Source organism: Tachysurus vachellii, chromosome 23, assembly GCF_030014155.1.
Source record: "Tachysurus vachellii isolate PV-2020 chromosome 23, HZAU_Pvac_v1, whole genome shotgun sequence".
NCBI lineage: Eukaryota > Metazoa > Chordata > Actinopteri > Siluriformes > Bagridae > Tachysurus > Tachysurus vachellii.
In genome coordinates, this window is record NC_083482.1 from 15,833,525 (window position 1) to 15,857,091 (window position 23,567).

General features: G+C 41.6%; 2 protein-coding genes across 2 annotated transcripts in view; one reads left to right on the forward strand and one right to left on the reverse strand.

Annotated features, from left to right (window-relative positions):
• Positions 1 to 6,251: 6,251 nt before the first annotated feature.
• Positions 6,252 to 10,142, forward strand: hrh3 (histamine receptor H3). Its single transcript, XM_060858913.1, has 3 exons — positions 6,252 to 6,680; positions 7,850 to 8,016; positions 8,655 to 10,142. Exons 1-3 carry the CDS (start codon positions 6,332 to 6,334, stop codon positions 9,567 to 9,569), a joined length of 1,431 nt encoding a protein of 476 aa, XP_060714896.1. The 5' UTR covers positions 6,252 to 6,331; the 3' UTR covers positions 9,570 to 10,142.
• Positions 10,143 to 13,365: 3,223 nt separating this feature from the next.
• Positions 13,366 to 23,567, reverse strand: part of vps35 (VPS35 retromer complex component) — a 31,805-nt gene continuing 21,603 nt past the window's right edge. The window contains exons 16-17 of the mRNA XM_060858912.1: positions 18,028 to 18,171; positions 13,366 to 14,524 (exon numbers count right to left, since the gene is read on the reverse strand). Of these exons, the coding sequence (XP_060714895.1) occupies positions 14,345 to 14,524; positions 18,028 to 18,171 (324 nt within the window). The 3' untranslated portion in view covers positions 13,366 to 14,344. The remainder of the gene's footprint in view (positions 14,525 to 18,027; positions 18,172 to 23,567) is intronic.

The following is a 23,567-nucleotide window of genomic DNA, read 5'->3' on the forward strand; positions in this document are numbered from 1 at the left end:
TGTGATCCTTCTGTGACTTCAGAGCAGAAGAGACAGAGCTGCATCTCCTAAAACAATGCACTCAGAAAGAAATCAGCAACACTAGTAACAAGTCATTAGGAGACATCACCGCCTGGTTTCAGAGCATGAGTAATATAAAGAAGCTCCCATTACAAAGTTACAGCATTATAGTGTTATAGAGTTACTGAGTTACAGCGTTACAGGGTTACAGTGTTACAGCGTTACAGTGTTACTGAGTTACAGTGTTACAGAGTTACTGAGTTACAGTGTTACAGGGTTACAGGGATACAGTGTTACTGAGTTACTGAGTTACTGAGTTACAGTGTTACAGAGTTACTGAGTTACAGTGTTACAGGGTTACAGGGTTACAGTGTTACTGAGTTACTGAGTTACAGGGATACAGTGTTACTGAGTTACTGAGTTACAGTGTTACAGGGTTACAGTGTTACTGAGTTACTGAGTTACAGCGTTACAGGGTTACAGTGTTACAGAGTTACAGGGTTATAGAGTTACAGAGTTACAGAGTTACAGTTTTACAGCGTTACAGAGTTACAGTGTTACAGGGTTACAGAGTTACAGCATTACAGGGTTACAGTGTTACAGAGTTACAGCATTACAGGGTTACAGTGTTACAGAGTTACAGGGTTATAGAGTTACAGAGTTACAGAGTTACAGTTTTACAGCGTTACAGAGTTACAGTGTTACAGTGTTACAGAGTTGCAGCATTACAGGGTTACAGTGTTACAGAGTTACAGTGTTATAGAGTTACAGGGTTACAGTGTAATTAGAAGGATTCGACCATTTCTGTCCACACAGGCTGCTCAGGTACTTGTTCAGTCTCTTGTCATTTCTAGACTGGATTACTGTAACACACTGCTGGCAGGTCTACCTATGAACGCAATCCGTCCTCTGCAAATGATCCAAAATGCAGCTGCCCGGCTTGTTTTCAACCTGCCAAAGTTCTCTCATACCGCCCGCTGCTGCGATCCCTCCACTGGCTTCCGGTAGCTGCACGCATCAGATTCAAAACACTGATGCTGGCCTACAAAGCCAAAAATGGACCAGCTCCCTCTTACCTCAAAGCCCTCATCACTCCTCACACTGCACCCCACACCCTCAGATCTACAGCACTGCTCGACTGGTTCCACCATCTCTCAGGGTAAGAGGCAAGTATACTACAAGACTCTTCTCTGTACTGGCACCAAGGTGGTGGAACGAACTTCCCCTAGAGGTCCGGACAGCTGAGTCACTGGATATTTTCAAGCGGCGGTTGAAGACCTACTTATTCAGGAAACACTTCAACTAGCACTTCTTCATTATCTTTTGCATATAAAAAAAAAAAAAAAAAAAAAACCTTTGACACTTTCATTGTAACTTTGAACAAATGTTTTAAACTCATGGTATCTTAAGTATGTAACTTAGTGAGCCAGCATTAATGTATTCAATGTTAGAGATTTAAGCACTTATGTACGTCGCTCTGGATAAGGGGGTCTGTCACATGCTGTAAATGTAAATGTAAATGTAAATGTAAATGTAAATGTAAATGTTATAGAGTTACAGGGTTACAGTATTACATGGATACAGAGTTACAGTGTTATAGAGTTACAGTGTTATAGAGTTACAGTGTTATAGAGTTACAGTGTTAAAGACTTACAGGGTTACAGTGTTACAGAGTTACAGCGTTACAGGGTTGCAGAGTTACAGTGTTATAGAGTTACTGGGTTACAGTGTTACAGGGTTACAGTGTTACAGGGTTACAGTATTACAGGGTTACAGTGTTATAGAGTTACAGTGTTACAGGGTTACAGCATTACAGGGTTACAGTGTTATAGAGTTACAGCGTTACAGGGTTACAGCATTAAAGGGTTACAGTGTTAGTGTTACAGAGTTACAGTGTTACAGGGTTACAGGGTTACAGCATTAAAGGGTTACAGTGTTATAGAGTTACAGAGTTACAGTGCTACAGTGTTACAGGGTTACAGTGTTAAAGTTACAGTGTTATAGAGTTACAGTGTTATAGAGTTACGGTGTTATAGAGTTACGGTGTTACAGGGTTACAGAGTTACAGCGTTACAGGGTTACAGTGTTAGAGTTACAGTGTTATAGAGTTAATGAGTTACAGTGTTACAGTGTTACAGCGTTATAGAGTTACAGAGTTACAGTGTTACAGAGTTACAGCGTTACAGGGTTACAGTGTTAGAGTTACAGTGTTATAGAGTTACAGTGTTATAGAGTTAATGAGTTACAGTGTTACAGGGTTACAGCGTTAGAGGGTTACAGAGTTACAGCATTACAGGTTTACAGTGTTATAGAGTTACAGTGTTACAGGGTTACAGGGTTACAGCATTAAAGGGTTACAGTGTTATAGAGTTACAGAGTTAGAGTTATAGTGTTATAGACTTACAGTGTTATAGAGTTACAGTGTTACAGGGTTACAGAGTTACAGCGTTACAGGGTTACAGTGTTAGAGTTACAGTGACATAGAGTTACAGTGTTATAGAGTTAATGAGTTACAGTGTTACAGGGTTACAGTGTTACAGAGTTACAGCGTTACAGAGTTACAGTGTTACAGGGTTACAGTGTTAGAGTTACAGTGTTATAGAGTTACAGTGTTACAGGGTTACAGAGTTACAGCGTTACAGGGTTACAGTGTTAGAGTTACAGTGTTATAGAGTTAATGAGTTACAGTGTTACAGGGTTACAGTGTTACAGAGTTACAGCGTTACAGCGTTACAGCGTTACAGGGTTACAGTGTTACAGAGTTACAGTGTTACAGGGTTATAGTGTCACAGTGTTACAGAGTTACAGTTACAGAGTTACAGTGTGACAATGTTAAAACATTACAGAGATACAGTCTTACAGAGTTACAGTTAAAGAGTTACAGTGTTACACCATTACAGAGTTACAGCCTTACAGAGTTACAGTTACAGAATTACAGAGTTACAGAGTTAGTGTTACACCATTAAAGTGTTAAAGTGTAACAGTGTTACACCATCACATAATTAGAGTTATGTATTACGTCATTATCACTTCTATAAGAACTTATCTAAGATCTAATCTATTCTTCACAGCAGTACAAATGGAAGCGTGTGGTGAGAAATGAGGGCCATTATTTCCTATTTTTATCCATGGTGTGAAATGCAAAACAATTGCTGCGGCTCTGTCTGACTTCTGCCCAGAAGCTGTCTGTTTGACGGCAGGTTAAATGAAAATCCTTCCCCAGAGGATCTGTATGCAGGGTGAGACACAATTTGTCTCCTTCCAGGTTTTGAATGAATTCTCTGTCAATACTGAAAAAAACATTGGAGCTTTCATTGGCTTTGTTGCTCTTTTATTTGTTTTCTTGACATAAATTGTGCACTACGTTGTGTATTTGAGGTTAGATTGTTATTAGAACCTCTATCGAGTGTGCAACAGGTTCTACAAAGACCGTTAGACTGTAGATAGAATAAATAATGTTCCATGTTATAAACACAGTCCTGGACTCAGATGACGCTCCAGCAGGTAGACAAAGAAATGACTGTTAAGGTTCCTACAACTGAAAATGTTCTGAAAACATTGAAAATTCCTTAGAAAATTCTAGAACTGAAATTTTTAGGCTTACATTTCCATGCGTGGACGTTCTGACATGCCCATATTTCCACATACAGCTTTTAACCCAAGGTTTATGCCAGCAATTGACAGGCATTGCTTGAATTTTTTCTACTGTGGGAGCATCGGAACATCTCCTGATGTCGTTCGTGGGTGAGGCCTAAATTTCAGTTATAAACTCTAGTTGCTATGATATAGCGTCTAAAGCTAACAATCCACCAATAGGACAATGTAAAACTCACAAGACAGATTAATACAAATACACTAACTAGCCAATAAAATCTAAGAACTAGTCAATTAGACATGGAAAGTACAAGAAGTCCGACCCATTCTGAGACTATCAGCTCTTCAGCTTTTGCTCTTGAGAAAGACCTCGTTTATTGTAATAAAGATTATTATTGATTTTGAGCGTGTCCGGTGGAAAAGGATTCTCCCTGACGATGGTGATTAGGGAAACTTACAAATAGGCCGAAAAAATATTATCACCTCGTACTCACATTAAAGAAGGTTTTACTGTGTTTACGCGAGCTCATTATTGTGCGTGAGCTGATTTCTGCATGATTGACGGCATAAACCGCTGTCTAATCACACGTCTTCATCAGATAATCGGACACAGAGAACGCACGCTATCTCTCGGTCTGTTAGAGAGTTGAGTGACAAGGAATAATTTCCTTGTCATAAGGAATAAAAGATTAAAACGAGCTTCGCTTAACCTACCTAGATTTGTGTCATTTTTAAAAAAAGGGATGATTGATGAGCATTTGAATAGTTTGTAGTTTTGTGGCCCAGTAGATGAGATGTAAACCTGTCAGATAGGCTGTAGATTTTCTGTAACCTATTGTTGGATTTATCTGATATAATAACCGCACTGAACTGTTCCTGGATCTGAAATCCTCTGTTTTGTTTTATGTTCACTTCTGAACTCAATCCTCTCTGAGTGAAAGTGATAAACTGCTCAGAAAGCAACCGGGTAATTTAAATCCGGGATAAAATGTTGAAGTCTGAACCATTTGATCTTATGGATTAAAGGAATAAAACACTATGAGTCGATTCAAACGCATTCAGAGAAAAGCAGTGAAACGGACGAGCCGCAGCCAGAGCTTTCCGTTTTACACGATGCGCCTCATCAGACGTGACAAACCTTCCTCGTGATGATCTTTATGAAATCTGACACACAATTTCAAATGATTCTTCAACTCATCCACCTCCTGAGCTGTAAAAACGCAGCATCAGATCCACACACGGCCTGAAGGAAATCCTCGGATCATGTGGAAAGTACAGATCGATGGATGACACGTAGGATCGTGGGATCAGGGTCTAAAATTTAAAGCGTGGAGAAAGTAGTGTGAAAGAGCTTCAGCCATTAGCAGCATGGTAATGAGGGACAGGTTCTGCATAATAGTGCATTAATTATATGCACACACAAGTCCAATTATAAGCTGGCCAAAAGGTCTCTCCTAGAGCGATACAGTAATTTAATTCCATAATAAATCAAATCAGCATCAGTCACTCAGGCTTTTTTTGGAAAGGGGTCCAGAAATTAGCAGCTGCGTCACTGTGTTGAATTGTGTTTCACAGACAAGTTGATTGAACAAAATGAGCGCTGTTGGTAGTCGAGTGCCACAAAGCTCATGAAGCTTCCTGCAGACTCGCACCCTGAGGCTCTGTGAAAATTCAATATTAAAAAAAAACTCATACTTTTAAATGAACATTAAGCCTTCCAAAGATGGTCATGTATTTTGAATAGAAGATACTTTATACTAATATAATATTATACTAGGACTTACGCTTGCTCATTTTTCCTGCTTCCAACACATCAGCTTTGTTAACATGCTGCCCCTAATAATAATCCACCCCTGATCAGGTGCTGCTGTAACGAGATAATCGCTATTATTGACTTCAATGGACAGTGGATTTAATGTATTATGGTCAGTTTGTGTATAATGTACATGTTATTAATATCTAAATAAGAGGAAGGTAAATATTCCACATGCTGCTATTTTAATGTCTAACACTCATTCAGTTTGTTTTCAGTAAGCGCTTTATTCAGTTCAGGTGGATAAAAGACCTGGAGTTTATTATGGGCAAGAAATAATAAATAAATAATGGGCAGAAAGGAGAACTTACACTAATGCATGGCAGGGGGCCACACACACACACACACACACACATACACACACACACACACGCACGCAGGTGCGATTCATTTTACACAGTTTACCTCCTGGCATGTGAGAGGAAACCCCAGAACCCAGAGGAAACCTGCATGGCCACTGAGAGAACACAGACTGAATCTCCACACGTACCATCTACTGGACATGTATATGGACATGGACATGTAAACAGTGTGTAGAATAGTCTACTGATTTGTTCAGGTCTATCTGTTCACACTGAAATGTGAAAAAGATTAGGGAATATTTCATTTTGTCTTATGAAACAAATAGAAAACAAAGACAAAACTAAGTGTGTTAACACTCGAAATCTGTTAAGGCAGTGATGTGTGTGTTGTGGATATTGCGTCCAGCACACAGTGAGGGTTAATGTCTCTGAGCCCATCCCACCCAGAGCTGAATGAGATGCAGCCAATGAGCGGCGCTCTGCGTCCCCGGTATAAAGCACCGGTCGCTGCGCCTCCACTTCAGTTTCTCCCTGAACTCCAGCGCGCATCGGTCTCACACCTGAACACACGCGCTCGGGGGTACCGGTGCATTGCCCATGCCTCTACCTCTACCTCAGCAGTATGCAGTCGTCACTGTTCGCCGTGGGTCACAGTTTCGGTCTCCCGACGCCCGTCTCCTCCGTGTGGAAGCCGTCCGCGGACGCGCCGCTCGCGCTGCTGCTCTCCAACTGGTCCGCGCCTGACAGAGCCAACGGCACCGCGGACGCGCTGGAGCACCGGCGGCGCGCGCTGTCCTACGGCCAGTTCTCGCAGAGCTCCGCGGTGCTCGTGACCGCGCTCATGACGCTCCTGGTGTTCGCCACCGTGCTCGGGAATGCGCTCGTCATCCTGGCGTTCGTGGTGGAGAAAAGTTTACGCACCCAGGGCAACTTTTTCTTCCTTAATCTGGCCATAGCGGACTTTCTGGTCGGTGAGTGACCGGAAATCTCACGCACTGGAGACATTCATGCGTAAAACAGACCCGCGCAGATAATACTCACGTGCGTGTAGGATTTATGCTGATGTTTACAGATGTTTAATGTTTTTGTTTTTGCTGAAACAAACCAACAGCACGTAAAGAAATATAAACTGTGCAAAAATAATGTCAAATGCGCAGAGCAAAAAAATATGTTTCTGTAAGAGCTCTAGACCACATGGACTATATATGTGTGTGTGTGTGTGTGTGTGTGTGTGTGTGTATTAAACCTACAGTTAATCAATATACAAACTACACAACTGCAATGTATTTATTTAGTAGTATATAAAAGAATATATTTAATAGTAAAGATGAGCGGTATATAGAGATATACATACATATATATATATATAGATATTTGCGCATATATACTTTTTGCACATCGTGATATTTAGACACCTTTTAATAATAATAAAAAGAAAGATAGAAAGATTTCTGTATAATAGAATGACAGAAAAGGTTCTACTTACTGTTGTAATGAGTGTATAATCTCAAAAAACAAAAATACTGAAAATCCTCTTAGAGGAATGAATTCAATAAATCATTTATAAAAATCGACAGCATTATTAATATTATGCCGTAAAGGCATCCAGTGCATCACGACCCTCAGAAATAAACCTGCTGCAGCACCTGATCATGTGAATCACGACCTTCTGGATCTTTCGTTTCTGGATCTTTTACCTTTAAAATCATTTTAATCATCACTCTTTAACAGGGAACATCACACACACACACACACACACCTTCCCTGCTGGAATATACAACCTTTCGTGGTACAGTAGCACTGCTGAGGATGAGAACTCCATTTCTGGATTCTTTCAGAATCCTAAAACCTTTATTCGGTTTGTGGTTCTGAGTAAAACCCATCTGGGAAACTAGAACTGTGGTGCATCCAAAGAACTTTTGGGAAATTGTTTTTATTTAATGAAGACTTGAAAACGTTCAAGTCACTTGGAGAACCTCTAAAAGCTCTAATGCAGACAGTTCCAAGTAAAACCTAGGTGTAGCTGAACAACCATTTTACAAAAGTTTTGTAGTATCTACATTATAATCGATTAAATATAATTCAATTTCGAAATTAATGATGTGCATATGTTTGTGCCCCCCTGTACCTGTCCCGGTAGGTGGGTTCTGCATCCCGGTGTATATCCCTTACGTGCTGACGGGGGAATGGAGGCTGGGCAGAGGTTTGTGTAAGCTGTGGCTTGTGGTGGACTACATGCTGTGTACGGCATCAGTGTTCAACATCGTGCTCATCAGCTTCGACAGGTTCCTCTCCGTCACCAGAGCCGTAAGTCGAGTCCTTTCAGGCTTCGAGATAAAAAGCTGCAAAATGAAGCTACACGATATGAAGGCGCCAGAATAAGCTCCTGATTTTGGTAGAACCTTTCAATGTAGAAATCTTTTACTGAAATAAAATTTGTATAGCCTACGTAGAAATTTATCATTTTAATTTTTTTTGGATCCAAAAAAAAAGTGTTGAAGATCCAGAGATCATGAAGTTCTTCATGAAGGTTCTCAATTTTGCAGCCAGAGATTCAGTTTGCTAAGAAAAATACGAGCAAACATGAGTGTGATCGTTTTAATTTATCTGAGCTACTGGAGATTGTTTTAATTCAGATGTTGATTTAAAGCAGTATTTCCTGTATTTATTTATTTATTTTTATTTTATTTTATTTCAAAAATAGCGTTTAATTGAAAATAAATGATCCTCGGAGGTTTGTGGACACCATTTTATTAGCAATGGCTGTAAAAAATAAGCTTTTTCTGTGTATTTAATTTAGATACAATTCTACACTCCAGTATTCCTTGATAGTTTAGGGTTCTTCTTGGAACAGTTCCAACTGAAGGAACTTTTAAAGTTTCCTTAATAAAGCACTAAAGAATACATGGTGTTGTTGGTTTAACAAGCCACGTTCTCTGTTCCAGGTGAGCTACCGGTGCCAAAAGGGCGTGACCCGCGAGTCGGTACTGAAGATGCTGTGCGTCTGGTTGGCCGCGTTCCTGCTCTACGGCCCGGCCATCATCAGCTGGGAACACATCGCTGGGAAGAGTGTGGTTCCTCATGGCGAGTGCTACGCCGAGTTCTACTTCAACTGGTACTTCCTGATGACCGCCTCCACTGTAGAGTTCTTCACGCCTTTTATAAGCGTCACCTACTTCAACCTCAGCATCTACATCAACATTCGGAACCGCTGTGTGCTCAGAGAAGAGCGCTCCACCTGCGCTCACCTCAGGAGCGGGAGAACCAGAGAAGCCAAGCCGTTCTGCACCACAGATGTCCAGCGTGTGTTTTTCGTCAGGCCGGCTGAAGAGAGCAGTGTTGTCGAGAACTCATCGAGGTCTCGGTGTTGTCGTTTGTCTACAGCTACGGTGTCAGGAACCGATTCGGAAAACGCCGGACGGACAACAAAGAGGAAAATGAGCACCATTCCGGACCTTCCACCTCTGCAGGTTGGGGACATGGGGAACGAGACGGGTTTTAACTGCACCGGACATTTGTGCGGATCCCACAGGAACCGAGTGGACGTTTCGTCGAGTCTTGCCAGTCGCTTTCGGCTCTCAAGGGACAAAAAGGTGGCCAAGTCTCTGGCAGTGATCGTGTGTGTGTTCGGCCTGTGCTGGGCTCCGTACACGCTCCTGATGATCATCCGAGCCGCCTGCCACGGCCAGTGCGTTCAGCACTACCTGTACGAGATCTCCTTCTGGCTTCTGTGGATTAACTCGTCCATCAATCCCGTGCTCTATCCGCTCTGCCACACCAGCTTCCGGAGGGCTTTCAGTAAACTGCTGTGTCCCAGTAAAATAAAGATCCAGCCGCAGTACATGGACCAAAAGTACTAAAAGCATTGAGATGTGTCAGGTGTCCATTTGTGCAGGTGATGTTCATGTCAGTAATCTCTATCAGTATCGGATTGATGTAAAAGCTGTAGTACTGATTGAACTTCTGTGTATCCATCGTGTCATTTCGAGGTTTTTAGGTGAACATGAAAATCTCCAGTGTGGTGCAACTGAGTAGAGTTTCACATAAGCAGTACTACAGGCATCAAGAGTCAGCGTTATGACATCATAGGACATACAGCTGTGTAACAACATACTCGGAGATCACTAACAATCCGAAAGTGTAGATTAGGGGAAAAAAAGGAAAACAATACAATAACGTAACCCTTTAGATTGTCTGAAGTTACAGTCGAAAGCATGTTTCATGGGGCAAAAAGTTTTTACTCTATTTTGTACTTGAAAATACCCTAAAACATCAGAGCAGCAGAGAGGATTCTCGAGCTGTTCGTGAGTATATCTGTGTATCGCATGTAAACAATGTGCATCATTTAGAGTCACTTGTTCTCCATGACTAAGATCCTGTTATTATCTTAACAATGGACCATTTTTGTTACTTGTGATAAAAAAGAAACATCTGTGGAACCAAAACCTGTTCAATGTCGTGTTTATTTTGTCTTTAAAAAAACACTTTTTTACTCGAGTGTAATTTGTCTTTGTATTTCTGGCCATTCACTGATTAAAGAATAACTCGTAGTAAAAAGCGAGCAGAATGTTGTGTAAATCTTGAGGATTTCTAAAAATAATAATAATAATAATAATAATAATAATAATAATAATAATAATAATAATAATAATAATAATAATAAATCGGAAAATTAGATGAAAAGGATTTAAAATCTGCCTTGAAATCAACACACTCTTTCTCATTAGCTCGATTCCTCGATCTGATTCTTTCAACGTCCTCTGATCGATGTTTTAAATCGCAGTATATATTAAAAAAAAACAGTAAAGTTATGAGCAAATCAAAAATGATGATAATTAAGAAAAGTACGTCATGTTTCATCTCTCTATATATATTTATTCTGGAACCGTCAAGTCCCTCTGGATCGACCCAAAGTCCTGCCCTCTCCTGATAAGCACTTGTTCTTGTAGATGTTAAAGATTCATTTCACGTCATCTATGAAATAGTAAATGAGAGAGAGAGATGATTCATTTTAAATTAAAAAAAGAAAGCTGCCTCCTGCTCCAATCGGATTTTTCAATTGCTTTTTAGCAGCTTAGTGAAGCTTATGAGCGAGAAATTGGTTCACAGTCTAAAAAAGATGGTCTGGTATTTTTTTTTCTCCGTGTCACACAGTTTTAGAGACGTGTATTAGTATTGATTTTACGTCTAGAAGACGAGATCGCCGATTATTCCTGCGCTCTGAATGCAGGCGGCTTTAAAATCGTGCTTCGATGGCGACCGTTTTTGTCGATCCTTCATTCGCTAGCGATGCGTCGAAGAAAAAAAAAAACCAAAAAAAAAAAAACGATAGTTTCCATGGAAACAGACAACCACAGAGTAGGAGCAGAGAACAATATGACTCATACGGTCACTTGGTCTATAGCCAACTGCACACAGCATCTCGTTTACAAAGGCCAAGTGGAGGATTCATCGTGGAGGTAAAATACACAATCTGCTCTCTCAGGAACAACAAGCACATGATTATATTAAAGCACTCGTTCTCAGGAATGTGTACGGAGGACGTGTCACGTGACAGATTAAAGACGTACGTAATCGATGCAGTGACGTTTTTTTGTCAAGAGAAATGTGTTTATGTGACATGGATGGAAGGAGTCTCCAGTGTCAGAGGTGTGTATCTGTCAAAGGTGACGCAATAACGTAAAGTTTTACATCTACAGGACAGAAGAGTTTACACTTCATCGCACCGACTATACGAGAAAGTAAGTAGGAGGAATTAAAAGGCAGAAAATATAAAAAGAATAAATACAGAAAAATTATGTTTATTTTTCTTTACATGGAGAAAAAAAAGAAAAAAAAACAGAAAAAAATTAAATGATATATATTTAAATATTAAGTACTAATTCGTTCTTTTTTTTTAGTAGAAAGAGAAAAAGAATGAAACCATTATTAATTATTTGATATTTATCATAATCATAATAATCATTTGATATTTCTTTAAATTATAGTTTTACTTTTTATATAAAAGAGAAAAGGAGGCAAAAAGGAGAGGAAAAAAAAAAGAAAAATGGACTTTTAGAGAAACTTGATGCTTAAATGATGCTGAACGTCTACGAGACAAGTTCCTTCCTGTTGTCACTTACATTAAAGCAGCTGTAAACGAACACTCGGTTCTTCAGACTTTCTCGCTTTTCTCTACAATTTAAAACGACAAAAGCTGCAGCTTGTGATGTTTCCATAGAAACCACAATACGGCGTAAACGCCTCCGTCCTGAAGACGTGTCAGAACTTACAGCTTTACCTCCGACTGTTACAAAGCACTGATTGTGGAGACTCCTTCCACATAAACACCGTTGCTATGGAAACGGCACGATCGCATCAATTAATACAAACCTGTGACGAGCAGCTGAAAATGAATCAGCATCTGTCGACCAATCAGAATCCAGAACTTGGCAACACTCAGGAATAAATGACATTTAATTAATTTTTTTTTCTTTCTATACGATCGTCTATAATCTCCAGTCATAAAAAACTCCAGAAAGGAGTGAAGGATGGAAGGAATGGAAAGACAGGAAGAAAGAAAGGAATCATGGGAATTCCATTGGATCATTAGGAACTGTCTGGCCTTTGTGTGTTAAAGGCAGTCGAGGCAGTGTGTCCTACAGGGACAGCACACACACACACACATATACACATACACATACACAACCTCATTAACCTTTCACACACTACTGATCCACACTAAGCTTTTTATAAACACCCCGTGGAATTAAGCCGAGGTTTAAATGTTAAGCAAGATGACATTTTTAATATTTAAAGAGAAAAACAGCATAAAGAGTAAAAATAAGTATGGAGATATTCTCTGTCTGTCTGTCTCACTGTCTGTCTGTCTTTCTCTCTGTCTGTCCCTCTGGGTCTCTCTCTCTCTCTCTCTCTCTCTCTCTGGGTCTGACTGTCTTTCTGCGTCTGTCTGCCCGTCCCTATGGGTCTGTCTCTCTCTCCCTGTCTGTCCCTCTGGGTCTGTCTGTCTCTCTCCGTCTGTCTGTCTCTCCCGGTCTGCCCCTCTGGGTCTGTCTTTCTGCGTCTGTCTGTCTCTCTCTGTCCGTCCCTATGGGTCTCTCTCTCTCTGGGTCTGTCTGTCTCTCTCCGTCTGTCTCTCTCTCCCTGTCTGTCCCTCTGGGTCTGTCTCTCTGTCCTTCTGGGTCTGTCTGTCTCTCTCTCTCTCTGTCGTTCCCTCTGGGACTGTCTCTCTCTCTCTGTCTGTCTGTCCCTCTGGGTCTGTCTATCATGTTGAGGTAAGAAAGTGAATCAACATGTTGGTGTGATGGCTGGTTGGTGTCATGGATGGAGCCTCAAGCTGAAACTCATTCTTTTTTTCTCACATCTTAGTGTTTTTCCAATTATAGTAAACATTTGTTAAAACAAAATGTTTTACATGTATTATAGGAGCATTTATTTATTTATTTCATTTTTTTTTTTTACAACTTTACCTCTGACAAAGTGCTGATACTGGAGACTCCTTCCAGTCTCCCGCTGGATTAGAGACTAGATCAGACTCGATAGGTGACGTGTGTTTCGAACCTGGTGTTCAGTCGCTGCTCCTTTGATAAACGGATACAAACGTGGAAATTGTTTTCTGAGTCCTGACGAATAAATAACTCTCACAAACAAACGGTCTCTCGGGGGTTAATATGTTTATTTGCGCAAATGTCATGAAATCAATTATTTTTTTTAGCTGATTTACAGAATATGTCGAGGAAACATGGGGAAATAATGAGTTAAAAAATATATAGGGAACATGATACACAGAGCTGAAGGCTGAGGAAATTAGCCACACACACACACACACACACACACACACACACACACACACACAGCTTTCATCTGTACACGCCTGCGTCTGCCTCCGCTCTGTAGAAAAGCCAACGCACCAGCATGTGACACACACACACACACACACACACACACACACATTTTACTCCAGCTTACAACGACAACTGATGAGACCGCCACAGAACAGACCGGAAAAGCAGAAAGAGGGAGAGAGAAAATAAAACGGATAGAAGGATACAGAGGTGACAAGAAAACAAAGATCAACAGCAGCATGGATTCAAAGGAGAGCGAAGGAACACGCGAAAGAACGTGACATCCTAATGAACCTCCGCACAGAAGCACGAGGAGCAAATCGAGAACTAACTGAGAAAAGAAAGAAAGAAAAAAACAACAGTAAGAGAGAAAGGGAAAAATAAGAAAATAAAAGAAATTATTTCCTTTCTTTCTCTTTACCATAGAGAAAAAAAAATACCAAAAATAATTTCTTTATAGAAAAAAGAAAGAAAAAGGAATGTGATAATTCTGAATTTTTAAAATTACAAAGAGGAAAAAGAGAAAAAAACTAAGGAGAAAAAAACAAAAAGACAGAAGTGGTTAAATTCATTAGAATTTTACTTTAATTCTATACAAAACTTTCGAGATAAGGGGGAAAAGAACCAAACATGTAAGATGGCGACTTGGCTGGGTTTTCTATTAGCTGGAGTACCTGTTCTCTCTCTCTCTCTCTCTCACACACACACACACACACACAGTATGTCTATAGGGTGTGTACACAGACAGATATAGGTATGTGTGTTGGCTGTAGGGGGCGTGGTACCAGCCCCTACAATACCAGCCCCTCGTAGGCGGGGCCTTCCGACTCAGGCGACTCCCTCTGCAGACGAAGGTGTTCCAGTGTGTTGTGGAAGTGTTTGTTGATCTGCTCTGTCTCCTCGCTCGCCTCCAGGTTGGGCAGGTCCTCACGGATCTTCTGGATCAGCTGGTTCAGGACCTGAACAGTCACCTGTGGAGGAGACGCGCGCACACACACACACACACACACACACACACACACACACACACACACACACACAATCAGAAAGACAGCTGAGTACTAATGAGTTCATATATAACGTACTACTGCTACAGATGAAAAATACTATAGACAGACAGACAGGTAGTAGAGACAAATGATATACAGCTAGACAAACAGACAGACAGACGATGGATGAACAGACAGACAGACAGACAGTCAGACAGACGATGGATAGACAGAGACAGGCAGACGATGGATGAACAGACAGACAGGCAGACGATGGATGAACAGACAGACAGATGGACGAATGAACAGACAGACAGACGAATGGACAGAGACAGACGATAGATGAACAGACAGACGAATGAACAGACAGACGATAGATGAACAGACAGACAGACGGACGAATGAACAGACAGACAGACGAATGGACAGACAGACAGACGACAGATGAACAGACAGACGAATGAACAGACAGACAGACAGACGATAGATGAACAGACAGACAGACGGACGAATGAACAGACAGACAGACGATAGATGAACAGACAGACGAATGAACAGACAGACAGACAAACGATAGATGAACAGACAGACGGACGAATGAACAGACAGACAGACAAACGATAGATGAACAGACAGACGGACGAATGAACAGACAGACAGACAAACGATAGATGAACAGACAGACGGATGAATGAACAGACAGACAGACAAACGATAGATGAACAGACAGACGGATGAATGAACAGACAGACAGACAAACGATAGATGAACAGACAGACGGACGAATGAACAGACAGACAAACAATAGATGAACAGACAGACGGATGAATGAACAGACAGACAGGTCTTCATAAAGACAAAAAGGAATAAAACTTGACGTCATGCTGTTTCAGGGAAATAATCTACTCTGATGTGTGATGAATCTGAGTTTCTGATTTCATCCTGAATTTAAATATTTTCCACTAAGCAAGTGTTTAACTTCCCAGGATGTGATCTGCAGGACTTAATGTACTGTAAACCTTCTGCTGGGTTTAGATTAAGTGCACAGATAGAGAATCTCCACAGAGCAGCGAATAAAGAAAGATTTATTAACAGACAAAACACAAATCCAGCCTTCCTGAGCGAATGGAAGAGGAAGCAGAGAGAACGAGAGGAAGACGAGTGCGAACATCCATCTGTTTTGCAGCTCTTTACACCGGAGAGACTCGAAGGGCTTGAAAAGGCTTAATGTAAGCCATGTCTGAAAAAATCCCGGAGAGCAGAAACGCTACGAGATGAAAGCACAGAGAGACCATGTGCTTGTGGTCTCCTGTTAAATTACAACAGGAGAGAGTTCGGCTTCTGCGACCGAGAGGGCGGTGAGAGGAGGCGGTAATGAGAAGCTGGCTGCAGCTGGGCACACCTGGAGTGCACACGAGCGAGGACGAGATAGGACAGGAAGAGAAAAAGAGAGTTCTCCTTCTAATCAGAGCTGTGTGATGGGATGTGGTGACCATGATGTGCTCCAGGAGACTCCGTGTTGCTCCCCAGCGCTGCAGTCCAGCAAGGAAAGTGTACAGAGGATACAAACTGGTGTCCCTGGGGTGAGATTACAGAGTGTGTACCTACTGCAAGGATCAGGCTTAAAAAGAAAAATCTCTCTATACAAATAACACCATGATTAGTTAGAGGACACAAGTGAGGTTTAGTTATTTTCTGCAAAATATATAAAATAGCGTCTCTAGAGCTTAGACCCGTCCAGTCCCTAGGGGGCGCTAATCACCGGCTACCAGTTCTATAAGTTATGGGTGCTATCATACAGTGGAGTTCCATTTCCCACCCTGTAGTTGTTCTTAAGTCTTTAATTCCTCTTAATCAACAGCTTTACTAACAATTACAAGTTTTATTAATTAAACACCTCACATATTTTATCCAGTTCCAGATACTTTAATGTCACCCTTTTTTGTGCTAAATATTAGGCTAAAAACCAAGGTGTGAAGTCTGTTGTCTGTGTTACAGCAGTATAGTAAATTATGACCTGTTAAATACAGTGTGTGAGTGAAAAAACCTTAAGATAAACATCTCAGCAGGTCAACACACATCGACCTGTCTGATCTTCAGCTTACTGTTGTTTTAGTGTGGGGTGATGAGTGAGGGCACTACATACATATGCGTGTACACACACACACACACACACACACACACACACACACACACACAACCAGACACACACAACCAGACACACAGACAGACAGACAGACAGACAGACACACAGACACACACACAGACACACACACACAGACAGACAGTCTCACACAGACAGACAGTCTCACACAGACAGACAGTCTCACACAGACAGACAGTCTCACACAGACAGACAGTCTCACACACACACACCCACACCCCCACAGACAGACAGTCTCACACACACACACACACACCCCCACAGACAGACAGTCACACACACACACCCCCACAGACAGACAGTCACACACCCCCACAGACAGACAGTCACACACAGACAGACAGACAGTCACACACAGACAGACACACACACAGACAGACAGACACACACACAGACAGACAGTCACACACACAGACAGACAGTCACACACACAGACAGACAGTCACACACACAGACAGACAGTCACACACACAGACAGACAGTCACACACACAGACAGACATACATTTCACCTCAGTGCATTTCTAGACTTCAAGATCTCAGATATGACCTAAATCCTATTGAACATATAGTAAGACTAGTGTGTGTGTGTGTGTGTGTGTGTGTGTGTGTGTGTGCCTCTGCTGGATAAATAAATGGAGGAATAACCACTGATTGTGAGCCCGCATGCTGGTTCAATATGTCTGGTTCTCTTTGATCATTTTGCAGAAATGGATTTAATGTTGAAAAGGAAATGTGCACATGCACACCACACAAAAGCACACACACACAAAAACACACACAAAAACACACACACTCACACAAACACACACACACTCACACAAAAACACACACTCACACAAAAACACACACACACACAAAAACACACACACACACAAAAACACACACACACAAAAACATGCACATTCACACCAAACACGAGACCGAATTTTCACTCAGTTGGCAAGAATCTATAGTTTTTTGTTAAATGAAAAGAACAGAAGGATCCCAGGAGCAGGATATAAAGCGGTGATAAATCGGGTGTCAGTGAAAGTTAAATGTGCAGCAGCGCAAGGACACAAAACACTAAAGTGAGAAAAATGAACTGATATAAAACCCTAATGACAAAGTTCAGTCTTCTTGTTTCCATAAATATTTATAACATTATCAGATCAACAATGAAGCAGCGAAATAGAAAAGAACTCAGCTACAGGAACATAAAGAGAAACTAAACACTGCAACGATTCCTTTAGTGTGATGCTTCATTAGGCGTAGAAGAAGGAAAGAAAAAGACAGGGAGGAAATGTAAACATCAGAGCCGTGAGCAGAAGGGTGGAGCGTACCGCATCGTTCTCTCGCTCGTAGAAACACACGTAACGGTTAAGGATCTCAATGAAGAGCTGCACTTGCAGAGACGGATCCATGCACTGGTTAGCAATCTTCAGGGCCTTCTTTAAGCATTCCATCACACGCTTCCCGTCACGGATCTGTGTGTGAGAGAGAGAGAGAGAGAGAGAGACAGAGAGAGAGAGAGACAGAGAGAGAGAGAGAGAGAGAGAGAGAGAGAGAGACAGAGAGAGAGAGAGAGAGAGAGACAGAGAGAGAGAGAGAGAGAGAGAGAGAGAGAGAGAGAGAGAGAGAGACAGAGAGAGAGAGAGAGAGACAGAGAGAGAGAGAGAGAGAGAGAGAGAGAGAGAGAGACAGAGAGAGAGATGCTTTGAGCAACAAGCTTTCTCTAGGTTCTTAAAACCCGTCGCTAAGGGCAACAACAGCATCACTACCACATTGTTGTGTTGTGTAGGGTAGGGCTGCATAGTATAGAGTAGTGTGTAGTGTAGTGCTGCATAGTGTAGTGTAGTGTAGTGTAGTGCAGTGTAGTGTAGTGCAGTGCAGTGTGTAGTGTAGTGCAGTGTGTAGGGCTGTGTGTAGGGCTGTGTGTAGGGCTGTGTGTAGGGCTGTGTGTAGTGTAGTGCTGTGCAGTGTGTAGTGTAGTGCAGTGTGTAGGGCTGTGTGTAGTGTAGTGTAGTGTAGTGTAGTGCAGTGTGTAGTGCAGTGTGTAGTGTAGTGCAGTGTAGTGCAGTGTGTAGGGCAGTGTGTAGTGTAGTGCAGTGCAGTGTGTAGTGTAGTGCAGTGTGTAGTGCAGTGTGTAAGGCTGTGTGTAGTGTAGTGCAGTGTGTAGTGTAGTGTAGTGTGTAGTGTAGTGCAGTGTGTAGTGCAATGTGTAAGGCTGTGTGCAGGGCTGTGTGTAGTGTAGTGTAGTGCAGTGTGTAGTGTAGTGTAGGGCTGTGTGTAGTGTAATGTAGTGCAGTGTGTAGTGCTATGTGTAGTGTAGTGTAGTGCAGTGTGTAGTGCTATATGTAGTGTAGTGTAGTGCAGTGTGTAGTGCTATATGTAGTGTAATGTAGTGCAGTGTGTAGTGCTATATGTAGTGTAGTGTAGTGCAGTGTAGTGGTGTGTAGTGCTATATGTAGTGTAATGTAGTGCAGTGTAGTGCAGTGTGTAGTGCTATATGTAGTGTAATGTAGTGCAGTGTGTAGTGCTATATGTAGTGTAGTGTAGTGCAGTGTAGTGCAGTGTGTAGTGCTATATGTAGTGTAATGTAGTGCAGTGTGTAGTGCTATATGTAGTGTAATGTAGTGCAGTGTGTAGTGCTATATGTAGTGTAATGTAGTGCAGTGTGTAGTGCTATATGTAGTGTAATGTAGTGCAGTGTGTAGTGCTATATGTAGTGTAATGTAGTGCAGTGTGTAGTGCTATATGTAGTGTAATGTAGTGCAGTGTGTAGTGCTATATGTAGTGTAATGTAGTGCAGTGTGTAGTGCTATATGTAGTGTAATGTAGTGCAGTGTGTAGTGCTATATGTAGTGTAATGTAGTGCAGTGTGTAGTGCTATATGTAGTGTAATGTAGTGCAGTGTGTAGTGCTATATGTAGTGTAATGTAGTGCAGTGTGTAGTGCTATATGTAGTGTAATGTAGTGCAGTGTGTAGTGCTATATGTAGTGTAATGTAGTGCAGTGTGTAGTGCTGTGTGTAGTGTAATGTAGTGCAGTGTGTAGTGCTATATGTAGTGCAGTGTGTAGTGCTATATGTAGACACAAAGCAGAAGACCTCTGTTTGCTTCTTAATGGTTACATGACCCTATGTTTCCTCTGAAGTTCAGCACATTAACTGGGTCTCTGTGAACCTTTGAAGTAAGGGGTCATTTTGTTCAGAAAAGAACATTGTGTACAAAGAAATGACAAGAGAAATGTGGCGTAGCACCGGGCTGTCCTTTATGTTCTGTGTACACAAGCATGTGTGGCCCAAAGCTGCTTCAGATGGGAGATTTTCTCGACCCAACGCAAATCCGAACGTCTTTCTCCATCCGTTCGTTTCCTCAGACGTCTCCTCACTACTTCAGTTCCTGTGTCCTGCTGTACTGAGATTCAGCTCCATGAGCTCTGTATCCTGCTGCCTTTACCTGATATACACTGCATCTTCATCACCATCAGATTCTCCAGAGCTCGAAAATCCTGCGGCTTCTTCTCAGATGTAGAGAAGTGATCTCTGAATCGAATGACAGAAATGTGTCTTCATGTTGTGCTGAATATCTCAAGTGCTAGATCATATGCACCGCTGTGGTGTACGAGATACGATCCTGGAGCTGCTTCACCTCCTTGTGAAGAGTGAATACGACTTTGTGTACGGACCGCAGCAGAATCTCACACAGCGAGCAGCGAAATCTTCCACCTCGGTGACTTCGTATTAATCTGTAAAATTTCTAAATCTCAAAGAACAAAAGTCTGTAAACACTCACGACTCTTTAAAAATGTTAAGTGCTTCTTCTTGATTAAGTGCACCGGTGCTTTATTATGCCAGAGGGTATTTCTGAAGGTCATTTCTCCTGTCGCTACACCACTGTGCCGTATCTGCTCGATTAGTACGAAGTTCCTGAATGTTAACGGATGCAAACGAACAGAGAAAAGCGTGATGGGATGAAACCTGTGCAGCGAGCGACGACTTCGCTTCGACACCAAAAAGATTAATCAAATCAAATCAGAGGTTTCACACTGCTCCTACTTCACCCGGGTTAACACTGAATCCTGGGTTTGTGTAGTTAGAGGTTTCACACTGCTCCTACTTCACCCGGGTTAACACTGAATCCTGGGTTTGTGTAGTTAGAGGTTTCACACTGCTCCTACTTCACCCGGGTTAACACTGAATCCTGGGTTTGTGTAGTTAGAGGTTTCACACTGCTCCTACTTCACCCGGGTTAACACTGAATTCCGGTTGTTCAGAATCTGACCATGTTTCACACTGTACATTCCTAAACCCCGCCTTCACCTTCTACTAATTTGCATATTCACGTATCAACAACCCTGATTGGATAAATCCAGCATGTGACCTCTATAAATAACGGCTCGTCTCACGCTTTCACATCAGTGAGTAATAAAAGTTCAGGTCTGTTCTTCTGCACCCGAGCAGCTTCTGTTATCTTTCACAGCTTTCTCATCTGTTTTGCTCTTTTTAAGTCGGTCTTGTATTCGATCAGCCGTTCGTTCATCGATATCACATTCTTCAGTGTTGTTCAGCTACGTCCTGGTTTTCACCTGATACGAGGCTGAAGAACCGTTCTGATTGGGTGTCTGTTGCTAAGCAACAAGCCGTAACATTCCAACGCCACGTTATTTTTCACACTGTACAGGTTTATCATGGTGACGTGGAGTTAACACTAAAAGATTCAGAGCAGAGTTTAATCACTCCGGGGGGGAAAAAGACGGGTTCTAGGTTACACGTGTGAAACGTTCCTCTAACCGTGTTACAAATGGGCCTCGGATCAGTGTGAACAGAAACAACGTCCTCTGAAGGAAAGTGTTTTTCCTAATAACAAAATAGCCACCAACAGAAGAAGGAGATGATCAGCTTCCTGTAAACAGTAGAGTAGAATATAAAATATTTATATTAAAAAAAAAAAAGTTTTCTTCTTCTTTCTTTAGAATGAAGCAAAAAGAGAAATAAATGCTTTGTAACCCCTGACCTGCAGCTCAGTTACTGACTAAAGCCACTTTAATCTCCTTATTACTAGACTAAAGGTTTCGGGCTCTTTAAACCCCGTGTTAACACCGACGGTTATTTTCACGGCAGGATAAAATGTGGACTAGAAACTTTTTCAAATTAAATGTAGTAGAAACGAGCTGAATCTTGAACTGGTGAGAAATCGTCGTGTCCGCCATGGTTTTTATAATCTAGCACATTTGTAATAAATCTCTGAGCGACGTTCTCTAAAGTTCACGTGTGTTATTTCACTGTTTTTAGCTTTAATTAGTGCTTCATCCCATAGCGCGTTTTCCTCCATTCGCACCTCCGCATAAATAAACAAACTCCTAATTACACCCTAATTTTGTCAGTGCCTCTGGGTAAACATGTAGCGGGGACTTTTATTTAGTGCTGTGAAGATGAGACGTTAAACTGAGGAGCACTGAGCTTTTTGAAGAACTTTGAACACATCCACAGTACAACCATCATCATCATCATCATCATTAATCATAATCTAACATTTTAAGTCTGCTTGCAGTTTCATTTCTCAGCATCGCTACCGGTGTCTCGACTCGTCTGGACTGCCCAATACCTGGGTTTTGTTTTTAAACAGTAAACAATCAAGATCTTACAGTGTTGATCAGAACAACAACCTCCACAGGAGCAGCTATATAGCTATTCAATATAATCCAAAGATTTTGCTAATAATCCATCACACTGCCGTCTGATGGCTCCGCCCCCTCCTGCGACCGAGGAAAGACTTTAGCCGCATCCCAAATGACGTACTACACGATTACGCTGTACACTATGTACTCTAGCGTCTAATGTTTAATCGAACACAAAAGTCATTTCCGTTCGATGATGTATTTTGACGTCAAACGTCAAAATTCATCAGTACAGTACAGTACTTGCTTTAGCATTCTCATAAAAACGGTCAATTTTTAATATGTTGAGAGATAAATCACACAATTTAAGCTACTTTAAGAGAATCCATCAAAGTGCTGTCTTGAAAATGTTCATTTTCCCCTCCAGCGTCGGTGCCTGCCCGTTGCACACTTGTGTTTTTTTCGGCTGAATAAGGGCCTTTTTACACCTGGTCACTTCATGTGTTTTCTGTGATCAGATATCTATCCGATGGTAAAAAGACCAGGTCTAAATGCCCTCCGAAACGTTTTCTAGACGGATATAAATCCGATGGTACAAACCCCTTCAGGAGGTGGTCTGGGACGCGTTTCAGATGAAACTGGACAGGTGTAAATGAATGTGGTTGTTCAAGCCACATACGTCAGCGCTAAACTCCTCCCAAACGGAAGTACGTCACTCAGGTGATCTTTCACCCAGGCGTCTCGTCGGGTCTTAAAATGCGCTGCTGCTGCCAGCGAAAATGCAGCAAACAGTAAACGCTGTTTTTTTGTAACATCACCGTCGTAACCAGTTTTTCTTCTTCTTTTTGATCGCGTTCTGAAAACCACATACACCAAAGTGTGTTCTGTTTCAATTACCCCGGAAATAAGGTCAAATATATTTGCATTTTGGGCGGGAGCAGAAAGATCGGATCGATATCCGATTCGCCGAGACGCATTTATGTGGCCTAATGTAAATGGTGTTTATCAGTGTGTGGGCTTCTTCTGTTGTTTTTTGTTGATTATTTGTTGCCCAGCACCTGTACCCTAACATTTTTGGGGTTTTTGGATGTGCAGTCCTCTTCGCAAGCTTCTGGCCTAATGTAAATGGAACAGTTTTAACAAATCAAATCAGATTAATCTCTTGTTCTCTCTTGAACAGCAGCTCTGAGAGTAGCGCAGGTTTACAATAACATCGTCTATTTAGAAAAGGCTGCAGTAGGAACAGGAAGTTTGGGATGGG

Excerpts from the sequence above, each read along its gene's own strand:
- hrh3 (XM_060858913.1), top strand. The coding sequence starts at position 6,332 with ATGCAGTCGTCACTGTTCGCCGTGGGTCACAGTTTCGGTCTCCCGACG. Across the intron at positions 6,681-7,849 it reads CATAGCGGACTTTCTGGTCG|GTGGGTTCTGCATCCCGGTG; the intron begins GTGAGTGACCGG and ends CTGTCCCGGTAG. Across the intron at positions 8,017-8,654 it reads TCCTCTCCGTCACCAGAGCC|GTGAGCTACCGGTGCCAAAA; the intron begins GTAAGTCGAGTC and ends TCTCTGTTCCAG.